At 42.2% G+C, this 18,778-nt stretch overlaps 1 protein-coding gene across 1 annotated transcript in view; it reads right to left on the bottom strand.

The window, feature by feature from the left end:
- The window catches only part of tnmd (tenomodulin), a 74,359-nt gene extending 60,842 nt beyond the window's left edge, over nucleotides 1-13,517 (bottom strand). The window contains exons 1-2 of the mRNA XM_014199076.3: nucleotides 13,365-13,517; nucleotides 9,269-9,403 (exon numbers count right to left, since the gene is read on the bottom strand). Of these exons, the coding sequence (XP_014054551.1) occupies nucleotides 9,269-9,403; nucleotides 13,365-13,412 (183 nt within the window). The 5' untranslated portion in view covers nucleotides 13,413-13,517. The remainder of the gene's footprint in view (nucleotides 1-9,268; nucleotides 9,404-13,364) is intronic.
- Nucleotides 13,518-18,778: the final 5,261 nt, after the last annotated feature.

Raw genomic sequence — 18,778 nt, 5'->3', positions numbered from 1 at the left:
TTCAAGGAGAATTGTTAATTCACTTTTACTTAATATATGCACACAATGCAAAGCGTTGTAATGAATAACATTTCATTTAATTTTCAATCCATTTTTAACTGGATTTGTCAATGTGAAGACTCTGGGGATTTGTGACTACAAATAGGTGCAGATGCTGCCTATAATAATACTTTGAGAGTATGGAGTGTGTGCTCCTCTTCCACACTTCAGTAGTTTGGCTAGAGAACTGTTTCCACTAGTTTCCACAGCCACAAAGTCAAAATTTGCTATGTCGGAAAAATGTATGAAAACAAAAATGTGCTTATTTTTTTTTTGCTTAATTACGTACAAGGTTAGCAGTGTGTTTAAGGTTAGGGTTAGTTTTAAAATCTAATTTTAAGAAGATACATTTTATAAATAGTCAGGGTTTATGACTTTGTGGCTGTGGTAACTAATGACGACCCTAAAGAATGCACTTGGACAGAAGCAGAAGATCAGACTCGTTGGGAGAGCCAAACAGGATGTGAAAGCTCAATCAGAATCCAAATTGTACAATAGAGGGGAGAGGCAGACTGCTTGGCTCTCGCTCAAGTGAGAGATGGAGGAGGGGGAGCATGTGGAGAGTAGGGGAGATGGGGAGGGGGAACATGAGGAGAGTTGGGGAGATGGAGGAGGGGGAGCATGAGGAGAGTAGGGGAGATGGGGAGGGGGAACATGTGAAGAGTAGGGGAGATGGAGGAGGGGGAGCATGTGGAGAGTAGGGGAGATGGGGAGGGGGAACATGTGGAGAGTAGGGGAGATGGGGAGGGGGAACATGAGGAGAGTTGGGGAGATGGAGGAGGGGGAACATGTGGAGAGTTGGGGAGATGGAGGAGGGGGAGCATGGGAGAGTAGGGGAGATGGGGAGGGGGAACATGTGGAGAGTAGGGGAGATGGGGAGGGGGAACATGAGGAGAGTTGGGGAGATGGAGGAGGGGGAGCATGAGGAGAGTTGGGGAGATGGAGGACGGGGAGCATGAGGAGAGTTGGGGAGTTGGAGGAGGGGGAGCATGGGAGAGTAGGGGAGATGGGGAGAGGGAGCATGCGGAGAGTAGGGGAGATGGGTAGCATGGGGAGAGTAGGGGAGATGGGGAGCATGGGAAGAGTAGGGGAGATGGTGAGGGGAAACATGGGGAGAGTAGGGGAGATGGGGAGAGTAGAGGAGACAGAGGAGGGGATATGGGCAGAGTAGGGGAGTGTGGCGAGAGTAGAGGAGATGGGGAGAGTAAAGGATATGGGGAGAGTAGAGGAGATGGGAGAGGTAGATGAGATGGAGGATGGGAGATGGGGAGATGGGGAGGGTAGGGAATATGGAGGAGGGGGGGATGGAGAGAGTTGTGGAGATGGAGGAGGGGAAATGGGTAGAGTAGGGGAGATGGAAAATGGGGAGAGTAGAGGAGATAGAAGATAGTATGGAAGATGAGGAGATGAGGAGATGGGGAGAGTAGGGGACATAGGGAGAGTAGGGGAGATGGAAGATAGTATGGAAGATGAGGAGAGTAGGGGAGATAGGGAGAGTAGGGGAGATGGAAGATAGTATGGAAGACGGGAGAGTAGGGGAGATGTAGGGGAGATGCAGGAGAGTAGGGGAGATGGAGGAGAGTAGGGGAGATGGAGGAGAGTAGGGGAGATGGAGGAGAGTAGGGGAGATGGGGAGACTAGGGGATATGTGGGAAGAGATAGCCTGCCAACCTTGCCCCAGTGACTGAGTTTACAGACTGTGCATGCAACACGTCACACATCAGGTGCCTACAGATTGGGAAGTAAACTGCCGGCCATTCAAATGCTAATTCCGACTACTCTTCTGTCACTCTCGCTTTTGGAGAGGGAGATGCACAGACTCGCATTGAAATGCCACATGGCCCCGACGAGTATTCCCAACACAACTTTGTACCAGTGTTCTCAATGCTCCTAGCAGAAGTTCCAGTTGAAGGGCACCCAGTTCCCAGAGGTGGGCAGCATGCCACAGCCACCCCTTCCTTCACACACCACAACACTGTCCCTACCTCGGGCTCTCAGCTGGACAGGGTTTAAGAATACAGTGACTACCTCAGGCTTTCGACTAGGCAGGGTTTAAGGGATTAAGAACACAGTGACTACCTCAGACTTTCAGCTGGGTAGGATTTAACGGTTTAAGAACACAGTGACTACCTCAGGCTTTCGGCTGGGCAGGGTTTAAGAACACAGTGACTACTTCAGGCTTTCGGCTGGGCAGGGTTTAACCTCTTGACAGTCGCCTAGGATAGGGGGCGCTCCAGCGATTTTTGAAAATAATTCGTGCCCATTTTAAACGGCCTCCTACTCAAACTCAGAAGCTAGGATATGCATATAATTAATACTTGTGGATAGAAAACACCCTAAAGTTTCTAAAACTGTTTGAATGGTGTCTGTGAGTATAATAGAACTCATATGGCAGTCAAAACCCCGAGACCGATCGTAACAGGATGTGGAATTCTGAATTGCGGACTCAACTTCACCACTTTGCCTGTAATTCACACAGTGAGCAATAGTTCATTGAGCACTTCCTATTGCTTCCACTAGATGTCCCCAGTCTTTACAAAGTGATTTGAGTCTTCTACTGTGAAAACTGAATGAATGAGACGCTGTTGAAATTGGTCACATGAGGAGGGCCATCACCATTATGACGCCGGCGCCCCTGGCTACCCTCCCCTTTCGAAACGTTTTGAAAGACAATGCAATCATCCCCCTTGAATCTTATTGGAGCTCTGGTTGAAAAAGGCCCTAAAGATTTATGTTATACAACGTTTGACATGTTTGAACGAACCTAAATGAAAAAAAATGCATTTTTCCGAAAGATCTGTCCCGCGCACGATGGAAGTTTTGGAGCAGCCTTCAGACGCGCTAACAAGAACAAGCTATTGGAACATAAAGGAGTAATTTTTTCGAACGAAAATACATTTGTTGTGGACCTGGGATTCCTGGAAGTGCTTTCTGATGAAGACAACCAAAGGTAACTGATTATTGACAATAGTATACAAGACTAGATTTGATATGCGATTGTTCCAAGATGGCGCTGACCTGTATTACTAGCCTATTTTCTGAGTATCGCATCCCCTTTTATCTCAAAGTGTGATTACCCAGTAAAGTTATTTTTAAATCTGGCATTACAGGTGCTTTCAAGAGATATTCATCTATAAATCTTAGAATGACAATATTACATTTTAAAAATGTTTTCGGATGCATTTGAGGGGAAATAGTTAGTCAACGTTACGCGCCGATGTAAAATGCTGTTTTTATATATAAATATGAACTTTATCGAACAAAAGAATGCATGTATTGTGTAACATGATGTCCTAGGAGTGTCATCTGATGAAGTTTGTAAAAGGTTAGTGCTGCATTTAGCTGTTTTTTGGTTATTTGTGATGCATGTGGTTGGTTGGAAAATGGCTATGTGGCTACTTTTACGATATACTCCTCTAACATAATCTAATGTTTTGCTTTTTCTGTAAAGCCTTTTTGAAATTGGACAACGTGGTTCGATTCAGGAGAGGTGTATCTATAAAACGATATGACATAGTCCTATATTTGAAAAAAATAAATAAAATACATTTTGTTATGCTAATGGCGATAGGATTTTTTTCGCTGGATGTCCGTCCCGCATACGAGCCCGTCAAGAGGATAAGGGATTAAGAACACAGTGACTACCTCAGGCTTTCGGCTGGGCAGGGTTTAAGGGATTAAGAACACAGTGACTACCTCAGGCTTTCGGCTGGGCAGGGTTTAAGAACACAGTGACTACCTCAGGCTTTCGGCTGGGCAGGGTAACTCTTAAGGATCAGACTTTAGCCCAAAATGACATACCCAAATCTAACTGCCTGTAGCTCAGGACCTGAAGCAAGAATATGCATATTCTTGATACCACTTGAAAGGAAACACTTTGAAGTTTGTGGAAATGTGAAATTAATGTAGGAGAATATAAGACATTAAATCTGGAAAAAGATAATACAAAGAAACAATGTTTTTTTTTGTTTTTTTGTTTTATCGTCTTTGAAATACAAGAGACAGGCCACAATGTATTATTCCAGTTTAGGTGCAATTTAGATTTTGGCAACTAGATGACAGCAGTGTATGTGCAAAGTTTTAGACTGATCCAATGAACCATTGCATTTCTGTTCAAAATGTTGTATCAAGTCTGCTCAAATGTGCCTAATTGGTTTATTAAGAACACAGTGACTAGCTTGGGCTTTCGGCTGGGCAGGGTTTAAGGGTTTATGGACACAGTGACTACCTCGGGCTTTCGGCTGGGCAGAGCATAAGGGTTTAAGAGCACAGTGACTACCTCAGACTTTCGGCTGGACAGGTTTAAGGGTTCAAGAACCTAGTTACTACCTCAGGCTTTCAGCTTGGTAGTGTTTAAGAAAACAGTCACTACCTCAGGCTTTCAGCTGGGTAGGGTTTAAGCATGACACTTGTTTTGCCCCTCCCTCCCTCCTTCACTTCTGGGTCCAAGAGAACTTGAAGTCTGTTGGAGTGAGTGCGCTCATCCTCCTCCCTTGGAAAAACAATGTGACCATATGACAGGTTGGTAAGATGACGTTAAATACAAAACATGCGAACCAGTCCCCTTTGTGTGACATTTCTAGGGCACCGCTGGAATTGTCTAAACAAACTCAGGACACAAACTGAGGAGGGCAGTAGAAAGCCCAGCACCTGTGACCATTCGAAAGGAGCAGGTGCAAGACTGTTCATTAGGCAACCCCAGCCTGACACTGAAGTCTTTAAGTTGCAGTCTGGGGCAGCGTGTGAGGGACTGCCCGGGGACTGGGGCTAGACATCAAGGTGAGCAATGCAATTCCAGCTTGAATAATGGAGTGCTTCCCTTCAGCCTGACACCTGTGTTTCTCATGTAATTTCACCACACTGTCCCAGCAGCACCTGGGAGATATTTGGGCTCCCCCTGGAGTCACTGGTTCACAAACAACTCTCGATTCACAATTATTCTGTGGCTAGTTGCCATTAACGTCATATTGCAGACACTTTTATGCAAAGCAACTTACAGGAGCAATTAGGGAACATAGACAGATTTTTCACCTAGTCCTCTCAGTTTTTGAACCAGCAACCTTTACTGGCCCAACGCTCTTAACCGCTAGGCTACCTGCGGCCCCAATAAGTTATTCTGCACCCAAATTGTTTCATGTCTCGAAGAGGCTGTGGAGAGTATAGCAATCACCTGAACAACATGAGGTGAAAGAGGATACCCCCTACGAACTGGGTGACGAATTATGTTCATAGAATTCTTACAAAGAACCCCCAGCATAGTACCAGCACTGATTTAATTAAATCCATTGTAATGGATCAAACCGCAGGTCTATTTTCACCACAGGTAATCCCTTGATGAGTGCAGGTATGAAGTCATAATCACGCATACATTTCTACAGTTGCTAAGCACACCATATAATACATCCATGGACGAACCATTGTATATTGTTAATAACAGTAGATTAATACACAAGGAGGCAAAATCCCCTGTGAGCTTTGGAGCCCCCTAACAATAATGACTACACAGTAAACATTAAGACAGAAATGTACCGGAAGCCAAGAGAGGACGTAGGCAGCAGCCCAGCCTGCACACTAAAACACACACAGGCAGGGAGAATTATGGCAAACTATCTTCCCCAGCAGGCCTCTGTAGCAACATATGTTTGGAAGTAATTAAAATAAGTTCCCAAGTGGGTACCGTGTCATATTGAAATACAATGTGCAAAACAAATTACATTTCCATGGCAGGGGACAGGAGACCAGCGTGTTGGAGGCTCCTGCCAGAGTGGGGAGTGGCAGAGGCAAGCTCAATTGATGTATTGACTTCTAATTAGTTTGTCAGGGGTTAAAGCTTTCCAGAGCAAGGTAATAATTGATGAGAGTTTACAGGGAAACGGAAAGGTAAGAGCGGTAAGCCATTCCACATTAAGATATATTTTTAAAAGAGACTCATCCACATAGGCAGAGGAAGTTGTGCATCAAATATATATTATTGTGGTTGAAATATTTATTGGGAGCTGTGAAGTTGTGACTGCCTAAAGCTGTAATGTTTGCATATACTGTATACAGTTGTCATTGTCTGTGGAAACACAGCCTTTTTATGCACACACACACACACACACACACACACACACACACACACACACACACACACACACACACACACACACACACACACACACTCCCATTCTCTGTTCAAACTCTCCTTCAGATGAGTCCCCAGATGGGCTTGGCGAGGATACAATTGGTGTGTTTTACTGCAGTGTGTCTAAGGGGGCTTCCCATCAGGCAGACAGACAGGTGATTGGGCTTTGAAGCGGCTCCATCCTTCTCACTGATGAAGGCCAGAGAACGGGGCCTCCCCTCAAGACCCCATTAAAGGGGAAGTGAGGGGCCACGGGTTTGATGTCCAATCCCTGGGAAGCATCTGCCCTCAACACATTGGTTGCGTCCTAAATGGCACCCTATTCCATTTATAGTGCACTACTTTTGACCAGGGGCCATAGTGGCATTTGGGATGCGGGCATTATGTGCCACGTGAGAGTGATCACAGCTTATTAAAGTGGAAATAATGACTCCTCCACCTCCGGCATGAAATATTTAACAAGGACAAAGAAGACAGACCCAAAGGTGATTTATACCTGGTGAGCAAGGAGGAGGAGAAGGTGGACAATGCCTGTCCATACAGAGTGTTTCGCTGTACCTTGATTAGCCTGTGCTCTGTTACCTTCCAGCACTATCCCTCATGTGAAATTAAAAGTTCCCATTTTGATGCGTACAGCAATTCACAACTTACCTGTGCTACATTTCAACAAAAAGGATATTTTTCTTTAATATTATTCCAATAGCTTCTTAAGAGAGGGTTATTGAAGCTGGTTGTTGTACAGTATACATAGTATATAAAATAGTTGTATTATTGCTAATTGAAGGCCCCTATTAACAGTAATCCATTTGTATTATTTGTTCAAGCATATGGACTACTGTGGTTTACTGTCGACATTGAAATATCTAGTCTAGTTAGTGGGTCTTTTTATCATTGGTCTAAATATTCTGTACAAGAAGCAAAATCATTTACAGTTCTTTTCTCTCATTCAAGGTAGCGCCTGGAACACAAATACTGGCTAATGTTCCTTGAGAAGAAAGTATCGATGTATTTATTTTTCCATGGTCTTGAGTAAATTAGCTTTTTTTTCCCCCATGGGGAATCTGGGGGAAAGAAGCGGAGTGAAAATGCTCTCCATCAAAAGTGAGTGAATTGGATTTTCACAAGACGAATGGCTCAGACAAGAGTTTACTCCAATTATAACATGAAGAGGCTTGAGTTCTAGTGCTGCCAATGTGGTCAACCGCAATTAAGGTCGATTGGACAGAGGTATCAGGAGCACCAATTGCGTAAACATATTTACACTGCGAGTAGAGAGAAGTTAACAGACAAAATGATAAATGACGCTGCAATAAAACATTTCCAACAAGAGATATCATCGTATAACATGAAAGCTTCTTCAAATTACATATGCGAAAACCAAGACATTGAGACAGTCATTTCAAAACACAGCTGTCTTTTCGATAGAGCTTCGATAGAGCCAATAGAGCTTTTAATTCAGTGCAGTATTATACTGACTGCAGACTAAGGCTGTCTTGGCTCTTTGTGTGGCCATCTCTCTCCATTTCAACACATTTTCCATGGAAGTCATAGATAGGATTTGGTCAAGAAAAGCTGGAGTGGGTCTTTTATCCTGAGTCCTAACAATTCTAACTTTCCATTAAAAGCTGGGCCATACAGCATTGAAGCATGACATCAATATACGTAGCTGTTTTCATGGTAGAGAAGGATGAACAGATGTGTAACTTTTAACCCGTTTCAAGGTCGGACATGAGCTAGTTTGATAAGAGCGATGTAAACTTAGTATGCTGGTTTATTGTGAAGCAATACAATGAGTCATTATGACATTCCACAGTTATTGACATAAACCAGGCCTTACCTTGCTGAGGCCCAAACTAAACCTTTTCCACAACTCTAGTGTACTAGTTAATCATGAAGCAATACTACTGTTACTGACATAAGCCAAGCCTTACCCTCCCTAGACCAAACCTTTACTATGACTCTAGTGTACATTGTAAAATAAAATATATTGAGATTCAGTTAAAATGACTCATTTTATGTAGCCAAGTCAAGAAAATTTGCAAAATTGGGTTGAGCCGAAAAAATAATTAAATTGAGTTGACTTCAACTCACTCAAAATGTCATAACTTATTAAATCAAGTTGAGTTAGCAACAAACAATGTGTTTACTAAACTTAGAAATTCACCATGAGGTCAAAACAACTGTAGCAACATAACAGTTGTGTTGACGGTAAACGTAAAGTTTAGATAACTACAATTTATCTAATTGTCTTAACTTATGAAATGAAGTTGAATCAGCTAAGAACTACGTGTTTACTCAACTTGGAAATTCACAACCAAAAAATAAAATCTAATGAAGCAACATAAGAGTTACGTTGACTAAAAATGTCGAGTTCAGATGACTTCAACTTATTTTGGGGGTGCTGAGCTCTTAGAATAATGCAACCCTTAATTTTGACATTTACATTTTGGTCACTTAGCAGATGCTTTATCCAGAGCAACTTCACTTACTGAATTCAACAAAGGTAGATATACAAACCACATGTTAAAAGTAACAATAAATGTTTTCTTTAACCGTTACTGAGAACGTCGTTGTAGTTAAAGTGTTGTGTTGGTTGGTTGACTAAAAGCTCACACATTGAGCAAGAGACAGATGGGAGCATTATGTTCCCTACTGATATCTGTGTTATATAATTGTTATGGTCAGGGTTAGGGTTGTTATGTCAATGTATATATAGTCTACTTAACTTGATAGTAAGTTAGATTAATTGAAAATACGAAGTCATTTCAAAATGGAGGCTAGTTATTTCTACTAAATTGATTAAACTATAAATCGTAGGTTATACTGACTGTAAAGTTGACCTGACTTTATTTTATTAGTCAAAGTAAATGTAGTTATCCTAACTAAAGTTGAAATTGATTTAACTAGGAATAGTAGGTTATAATGACAAATGGTGAAGTTGACTTAGTCAAAGTAAATTTGGTGTAAATTAGGATAGCTTGAAATTCAAAGTTGATAGAACTTGAAAAAGGCCATTCAACTTTATGACTCCAATAACAAGCTAAAACAACAAATATTATGAATCATGAAGCAATACTACTGTTACAGACATAAACCAGGCCTTACCCTCCCCAGATTTGGGCTCCAGAAGTGTCTGAGGCTGAAGATGCCCAGGGTTAACATCAAGAAGACCACACCTAGAATCAGGGCTCCTCGCTGGTAACTCCGGCACCTGGTCTTCTTCTCTTTTCCGACCTCCACCTAAGAAGAACATTTGAAATGAGAAGCACTGCTAATCCATTCACACCTCAGCGTGGTTCATTTACATATCATATAATGTCCTTGAAGAAGTAACTATAATTTAAAACTTTCAAATAGTCTCTCAACTCTTGGTATACACCGGCAGTGAGGATTTTGTTATTCCAATGGTAGTGTTATAACATTGTAATAACCATATTATAACATGACGTAATTGAAATAGTGTCTGACAATCATTTATTGATGCAAGATTCCTAATGTTGCTTACTCTCCATAGCCTCTATAGGCCTACTCCACAACGTTGCAGAAATATGATATCAATAATTATATCAATAAAATCATTGTGTCATTGTGAACCTTGTACAACATTGCAGTCCCTTGAGAAGAACTAGGAGAAGGCATCTGAAAAAGGAATTGGAGATTGAAAAATCGGCAACCTTGCCACCTGTACAACTCCTTACTCTCTGTTTCCAGGCTTCCATTGATGAAGTTGGTGATAAACATATGCCTGGAACTTTGAAGAACTACTTTCTGGAAGTACCTTACTATGCCCGCACAAAGTAAATAATCAGCATATGGAAAATTTGCAGTGCTGCAGAGATACTAAAAGGTCACGTTTATTAAATGTTTCCTCCAATTAAAACTCTCCCCACTGGACAATTCCCAGAGCTCAAGGCCACAAATTAATAAAACAGGGCTTTTGTTCCCCCTCAAAGCTCCAGGGGTGAGGGAATGAAATGTTCTAATTCACACTGGACTGCTTTCAAAGGTTTCCGAGGACCATGAAAAGAAGACATCGAAAACGGAGCAAACTTCAATTAGCAAAATTGTTATTCCTTAAAAGAATCGGGCCATCTTCTTGCATCTAAGGTGATGATAAAAAGTATACGCTGTTCAAACACAATATGTTGTTTAGGAATGCAGAACAAATGATTAATGAACAACTATGAATTAAGGTAGAATTGAATGACTGTCATCGTGCTTGCTAAGTGCTTGCTAAACGTGTATATTGGGCTTCTATAGATTCTTATTGAGTCGTAATTTACACTAAACTTGCTTATAAGGTGATAAGATGATGATATGATCAAGAATATGATGCTGCCAATGTTTGATGACTAATGTCTATCTAATAACCAGCAAGAATATGGATTTATAGAGATGGACAGATAGAAATCCAGACGCGGAGAGAGAACTATCTGGCTTTCATCCCTGATAGATCCAAGCATACTATCAACATGAAGAATGCAAAAGTGAAATGTATGTATTTTGTATGCACATATAATGCACATGTACACTATATATACAATATGTGGATCCCCCTTCAAATAAGTGGATTCAGCTATTTCAGCCACACCCGTTGTTGACAGGTGACTAAAATTGAGCACACAGCCATGCAATCTCCATAGACAAAAATTGGCAGTAGAATGGCCTTACTGAAGAGCTCAGTGACTTTCAACGTGGCACGGTCATAGGCTGCCACCTTTCCAACAAGTCAGGTTGTAAAATTTCTGCCCTGCTAGAGCTGCCCCGGTCAACTGTAAGTGCTGTTATTGTGAAGTGGAAATGTCTAGGAACAACAAAATCTCAGACTCTAAGTGGTAGGCCACACAAGCTCACACAGCGGGACCACCGAGTGCTGAAGCACATAGCGCGTAAAAATAGTCTCTCCTCAGTTGCAACACTCACTACCGAGTTCCAAACTGCCTCTGGAAGCAACGTCCGCACAAGAACTTTGCGAGCTTCATGAAATTGGTTTCCATGGCCGAGCAGCCGCACACAAGCCTAAGATCACCATGCGCAATGCCAAGCGTCGGCTGGAGTGGTGTAAAGCTCGCAGCCATTGGACTCTGGAGCAGTGGAAACTCGTTCTCTGGAGGGGTGAATCACACTTCACCATCTGGCAGTCCAACAGATGAATCTGGATTTGGCGGATGCCAGAAGAACGATACCTGCCCGAATGCACTGTAAAGTTTGTTGGAGGAGGAATAATGGTCTGGGGCTGTTTTTCATGGTTTGGTTAGGCCCCTTAGTTCCAGTGAAGGGAAGTCTTAATGCTATAGCATACAATGACATTCTAGACGATTCTGTGCTTCCAACTTTGTGGCAACAATTTGGGGAAGGCCCTTCCTGCTTCAGCATGACGATGCACAAAGCGAGGTCCATACAGAAATGGTTTGTCGAGATTGGTGTGGAAGAACTTGACTGGCCTGCACAGAGCCCTGACCTCAACCCCATCGAACACCTTTGGGATGAATTGGAATGCCAACTGCGAGCCAGGCCTAATCGCCCAACATCAGTGCCCGACCTCACTAACCTCTTGTGGCTGAGTGGAAGCAAGTCCCCGCAGCAACGTTCCAACATCTAGTGGAAAGCCTTCCCAGAAGAGTGGAGGCTGATATAGCAGCAAAGGGGGGACCAACTCCATATTATTGCCCATGATTTTGGAATGAATTTTTCAACAAGCTGGTGTCCACATAGTTTTTGTCATGTAGTGTATGTGATAAACCATAGCAGTAGCCATAAACATCCAATGTGGCACATCAAGGCACAGGCTCTCCTCTCAAGGTATGATGATAGGAAACAGAAGGCTACATAATCACAGGGCCAGAAATACCTATCATAAAGAGAATTTCTCCCAGCGTGGAAAAAAATGTGTCCTAAGTCTACTCTCTCCAGCAGCTTGCATAAGCAGTGGAAACTTGTGTCGAGTACAGTTTGCACAGAATATAAATTGCTCAGAGAAAGAGAGAGGGAGAGAGAGAGAAGGGGGGGGGGGGGGGGGGGTGGAGAGGAAGTGAGAGGAGTAGAGCGTTTACAGACAGATGACTGCCTGTCGACCAGTCTTAATCAGGTTTTAGGGTTGACAATCAGCCAGGTGGTTGGTACCTCTATAGCAGGACTCAGTCTCTGATGAGGGAGCCTGAGGACCCCTGCTGTTCTGAGATAGAAAGAGAGAGGGATGGAGCACTTACTTAAAAAAACTAAAGAAAAAATAAAAACCTGCAAGAGCTAAACAACGGGGCAGGACGGGGTCATGGCAATGGGCATTTTTGCCATCCTTAAGGTAACACACAAACAAAACGTTTCAATTATTCCACAAGACTGGACTAAGAGTAGTCCACTTTGGATTCAGTACAATCATATTGATTCCCTCTATTCACATCTTAGCGAGTCTGTTGTAACATTTGACAAAATCTTCACATGAGAGAAGAGTGTGATGGACGAACAGATTCTTGATCTCTTATTGGAATGTACAATTTTCATTTGGTACCAAAAGCATAGACACACGACAGGTGAAATAAATAGCAAGTCACTGTCACTATTAAGAAGCAGAACTTTATGTCCAACATCACATTATTCGGGAGAATATCTATGGATTATAGAGGCAATGTGGATTTTTATTCTGTCAGAGAGCAATAAGCACTCAAAAACAGCCACAGACATATTGAAATCTCACTGTACGTGATAACACATGTTATTGAGGAATAAAGGCCCCTAGCTCAGGTGAGTCTGAGGAAGAATAAACAACACAAGGACCCAAGGAGGAAAGGCGGAGAGGAAAGATGAGGAAAATATGCCTCTGGAAACACTCAGTCAGGCACCAATATCAAGTCCCATTCTACTTGTGATTCCAAAGAGAAAACATTCGGTGACTGTATGATATCAGATATAACTCTAGGCATTTGTTTTATTTTATTTATCTTAGCCTCATCATGACCTTCAGGTCTCTCAACCCACCTAAAACTCACAATATACCAATTGCAATGGCTCTATTCTCTGTAAGGTAGTTTTTTCCCCAATATGCATGACAAAATACTGACATTTGTTGTCATTGTAATTGCATTCATTATCTTTTCATCACCCAGTAATATAAATTCTGAATTCATTACTACTTATTACCAGTATTTCTACAATCGGTATAGTATGATCAATTAGCAACAACAAAAAAGACATTAAGACTCACATCTTTCCATAGAGCCTGTTGACTGCTGGACTGAGAGCTATTTTCCATAATGCAAGCCCAGAGGAGAATTCCTTCAGATTCACCCGTTCTAGCTGGTAAAACTACTGAGTCTCTTGAAGGAAAAAAGTCCAAACTTCATTCCATTGGTAATTTCAGAGTGCACTGAAAGGGGAGGGAGGTTTTAGATGGGATGGAATTACCAAAACACTTGTGATTCCCATTATAAGAAAAGCAGATGTTTCGAGCAGAAATGTGCTCCAAATTCAAAGAATGAAATATCTTTATTATTTTTTTTTACCTTTATTATATTTAACTTGGCAAGTCAGTTAAGAACAAATTCTTATTTACAATGATGGCCTACCAAAAGGCAAAAGGCCTGCGGGGACAGGGGCTGGGTTTAAAAATAAAAATATAGGTCAAAACAACACACATCACAACAAGAGAGACACAAGGTAGGTTTTTAACTATACGATTCTGTACTACAGACAGGAGAGTTATACAAATTTTACTTTAAATTGTATTCCTCTTGGAGGACAAGTCAACTTTGAAAGTGTTCGAGAAAATACATGGAATTATGAGAAAGAGAAGGCTTGTAAAATGTTGGCATTGTGCTCCAGTCTGGCTGTCTAACCAATCTCTCAAGTGAATGCACCCACAGTAAACAGAGCAAAGACAGCAAAGACAGCAAAGACAGCAAGCACAGCAGAGACAGCAGAGACAGCAGGCACAGTAAACACAACAGGCACAGTAAACACAGCAAGCACTGTAAACACAGTAAAGACAGCAAGCACAGTGAAGACAGCAATGACAGCAAGCACAGTAAACACAGAAAAGACAGCAAAGACAGCAAGCACAGTAAACACAGTTAACACAGCAAAGACAGCAAGCACAGTAAACACAGTAAACACAGCAAAGACAGTAAAGACAGCAAGCACAGTAAACACAGAAAACACAGTAAACACAGCAAAGAGACTAATAGAAACAACACTCAGGATGGTGTTCCCACACAGTGAAACAGAATCCAATTCATTTCCTGTTCCTTTGTTCGACGAAGAGCTTACTTTGACACACAATGAAACACTATTATAACTTGTGTTGTTGTTTGACAACGTTACAGTCTAAGGCCATGTGACACTGTGCAAACAGTTAAGCAGGAAGCTATCTAACATCTGGTGAAATCTGGCAGATTTCCAATCTTTCATGCAACAGGAAGACTTGAAGTTGTCTGGGAGATAACGTTATGCTTGATAGTCCATATAGTATGTTGCTTCTACAGCACTGACTTTAAAGAATGTTTAAACCGCTTAAGATAAAAAATAAAGTAAAAAGAGGGGAATATGCCTGGACAAATCGACGGAATTGTTGCGGTGTTGTCCATGTCATTTACTAGATGGTCGAGGTAAATTCTCACATGTACCTAGATTTCATAAGGAAGAGGAATACTGAGGACCAAGGTCAGTACAACGGAAATCATTAGAGTTATACATGGTGAAGCAGGACTTTAGTGTGACATGCAACATTTCAACACTCATTAAGTCTGTCAGATCTGATAGCCATGCGGCTTTGTCAGCTTTTTCCTATTGATATAAATCTTTACAATTACTGTCACATTTTGCCTGGGTAAATCAAGCAGCAGCTCTTTCAGGAATAGTGTTGTGTCAGCACTGGAGTCAAGCAGCCACAGACCATCCTCCTTGCAGCATTCAGAGCAATACTGGGGCTTCATCACCCATAGGAAAGAATAAACAGCAATTTGGAGTCGAGTGTACGCCAGATACCTACAGATTAGAGGCAGGCTGATGGCAGCAGCTTGAGCAAACCTGGAAGAATGATAAATGTAGGATCATAATTTCAGTCAGTTTGCTACAGCAGGAAACAAGAAATGTGAATTATTATGTGGATTATAATTCATTTGTAAGGGTTGATACATTTTTCATTAGGGCAAATCAGGTCTGAAATTTCAAAGTGGAAATTGCTAACTTTAGAAAGAAGCCTTTTAAATCTCAAATACACTAGAAGTTTGCATTTCCTGCTGTGGAAAATTCTCTGCAACAAAAGAGTGATTAAGATCCTACATCTGAAATAAACATTTGCTCTTTCCCCCTCGAAGCTCCATTGATGACCAGTATTTGATAGGAATTTGATGAACTATTCAGCCTCTTGTCTGTTTGTTGGCTGTTCAGACGCAGCCATGGAGTAGAATGTGAGACACATAAAAGTTCAAAAGAAGTGAAGGTGCAAACAAGGCAAGTGTAACTTTTCCATAGCTTTGATGGCATGCATGTCGCATTCTTCTTCACCCCTCACTCTCTCTCCTCCCCAGTCAAGGCCTTCCCACTCCGGCACAGAGCTGTTGAGGACACTCCACACATTTCCCCAGCCCATGGCCAAGGTACTCCAGCAGCCCCACTCTTCCCTGTCGCTACAGTAAGGCCTGCATCCATCTGGTCACGGCCAGTAGGCGCAGACATATATTAACTGGGTTGCACGTGTGCAGTGAGACGATCAAGAGATAGGGTCTCATCTCTCACACACTAACAGCAGATGAAGCCAGCCCCTCCCTTTGGACTACACCGCAGCACCCCTGAGTGGCTCTGCACAGATCAAACATGGCCTTATTATCCTGTGTGATTCCATTATCCTCTCATGACCATTCTGCAGGTACTGCCTCAGTCTTTCATTACTGTGGAAGGAGAGGTGAGGACGGAAGGGAGAGAGTGAGTATTAACGTTGAAGGCAGTCATGGAAACTACAGCTCTGGGTCTGAGGAAGGAGTTGGCTGCCTCCCTTTCTCTCTCCCTGCCTCTCTCTCGCTCCGTCTGCCTCACTCTGTCTCTCCTTCCCTCTTTCTCTATCTGTGTCCCTCACTCTCTCTCCCGCACTCTCTCGCTTCCTCTCTCTCTATCCGTCTCACTCAGTCTCTCTCCCTCTCTCTCTATCTGTCTCACTCACTCTCTCTCCCTTCCTCTCTCTCTATCTGTCTCCCATACTGTCTCTCCCTCACTCTCTCTCCCTTCCTTCCTCTCTCTCTCTATCTGTCTCCCTCACTCTCTCTCTCTCTCTCCCTTCCTCTCTCTCTATCCATCTTCCTCATTCTCTCTCCCTTCCTCTCTCTCTATCCATCTCCCTCACTCTCTTTCCCTCCCTCGTTCTCTATCCGTCTCCCTCCCTCTCTCTCCCTCCCTCTCTATCTGTCTCCCTCCCTCCCTCCCTCGCTCTCTCTTGCTTTCTCTGGGTTGTCATGCTTCAGTGAGGAGAGGAAGAGGTGTAGCCCAGCACATGAAGCTTATGGACTTCACTGAGGAGCCTCTTGACTGTTTAATGTAGTGTAGCTGTAACCTGACCACAACTGTCATTTATTCTACTAATCCTTTTCAATTCTGCTCTGCTATGTGCAGAATTTTCGGAAAATAACTGCCCCTCAAACATACACAAATATATACTGTATATACCCTATTTTACTATTATTATTATTATACATGATGTTATAATAGATTTGTCATTTGACAATACTGGTGTAAATGGCCGGTACTCCCTCCAAACAAGGATGCTGCAGATGAAGTGTCAAATCAGGGTTCATCACCAGAGCTGAGTCATTACATACAGGATTAATTAATTATCAGATAATTATGAGCACAGCAATGTACTAGGGAATGTATTTCTCAATGACATGCGAGGCGACCACAAAAGGATAAAAAATATGAGTGCAACAATAGAACAAGAACATATAATCTGGTAATGCAACATCTAGACATTGGCTGAAGAAAATCCTAGACAGAAGAAGCAATGGATGTTGCACCTATTTCTCCAGATGGAGCCATAATTTCTATGGATTTCTATGTGCAAGCAAAGTGAGTAAATAAAAGTTGGAGGGAGAACACTACACCCTCTCTTGCGAGTTCCTTTGAACTGACAAACTGGGGGAAGCAAATGAATAGAAAGGCGGATTACCACGTTGCAAATCTCTTCAAGTTGCTGCATTCATTTTCCTAAAGCTCACCTTGAGAGGGAAAGCTGCTTGCAGTGGGATTTTCTCAATTTCTTGCTTGGCGGAACAGGTGTATTTACCTTGGTAATTGTATTCCTCATACAATTTATAATGTGATTAAATATTAATACAATTCAGAGTTCGAGGGGAGGCAGATCGGCAAAATTATCTAAGCGGCAATATTGTGGAATCGCTTTCTGCACTCCTAGACATTTTCCATAACCTTATAGAGAAAGGAAAATGTTAAAAGGGAAATCATCCTCAATACAGCTTGCATAGAAAAAGTGTGCAGAAGTAAAAAAAAAGGGTATCAAAGTTAATGCTAAAAACGTGGGTATTTTTCACTGTCGTGATCTCTATTCACATTGACTGATTTGTTTAGCTCCTGGCAGTGCTCTCCGAGCCAAGCAACTGTTTAGTGGCATATTCAAAGCAAAGCTCCCTGTATGAGCACTACGAGAGCACCGGGCCTTGTGCGTCCTTGGGCAGCGGCTGCAAATAATAGAGCCTTCCAATAAGTCATAGTCAAACAGTAATTACAAGGGCCCTATACTGGCAGAAAGAGCACCAATTCACTCCTCATGGTTATTGACGTCAAGGTAGAAGGGCGATGATTCAAAGAAATAGAAAAATCATATATTTCTATGTGAGGATTAGCCTCGAGTCTCAGAGGCATGTTCTCCACGTGTTGTGCACTCTGAGCGACCACCTGAGTGCCACAGGGCAGCAGATGTGACTAAATAAGTAGGCGTAATAATTACTTTCAATCAGCTTCTTATGTTTAATAGACCTGTCCTGGCTTTCAGAGATGGTAGGTCATAGTAGAGTATTAGTGGATCCAAGCAATAATCAATATCAAGTGAGCTTTTCTATTAAACCACACAACAGCATGTGTTGAATATGACACAGATGACCCCCTATAAACAATGACATTATAGAGTTAGGCTCTAGTTATGAGTCCACTTGTGACTGTGTTAACTTAACATCAATTATGGTCAATTCACTTCACCCTGAGACCCGCCAATAAAATACTATGCAGTAGACAGTTAGCTGTCAGACAGTCTTATTGAAAGTAACATAACTGACAGTGATTCTCGTGTAATCAAATCCTCAAGGACATTAAGAGAGTAGCTGCTATATTGCCTGTTAACGATGATAACGATCCCTTAACTGGCCCGAACCATACCATTTATCATGGACAGGAGCCCAGCTTTTGCCAGGAGCGATCAATTACAGCATAAATAATTTAGTCTGGCAAGCACAACTAACTTGACTGTCTTTTTTTTAAGTGGATATTGAACATAAGTAGGGGATGTGCATCATAAGTCCCACCCTAACTTCATTTGGGGTGACAATAGCAGTTTTACTTATGAGCAGGAGAGTATAAGCCTGTAACATTTACTCTGTGGTATGACTCTAGTGACTT

Source organism: Salmo salar, chromosome 05 (genome assembly GCF_965601325.2).
Source record: "Salmo salar chromosome 05, fSalSal1, whole genome shotgun sequence".
NCBI lineage: Eukaryota > Metazoa > Chordata > Actinopteri > Salmoniformes > Salmonidae > Salmo > Salmo salar.
This window is presented reverse-complemented; position numbering and strand designations above follow the sequence as displayed.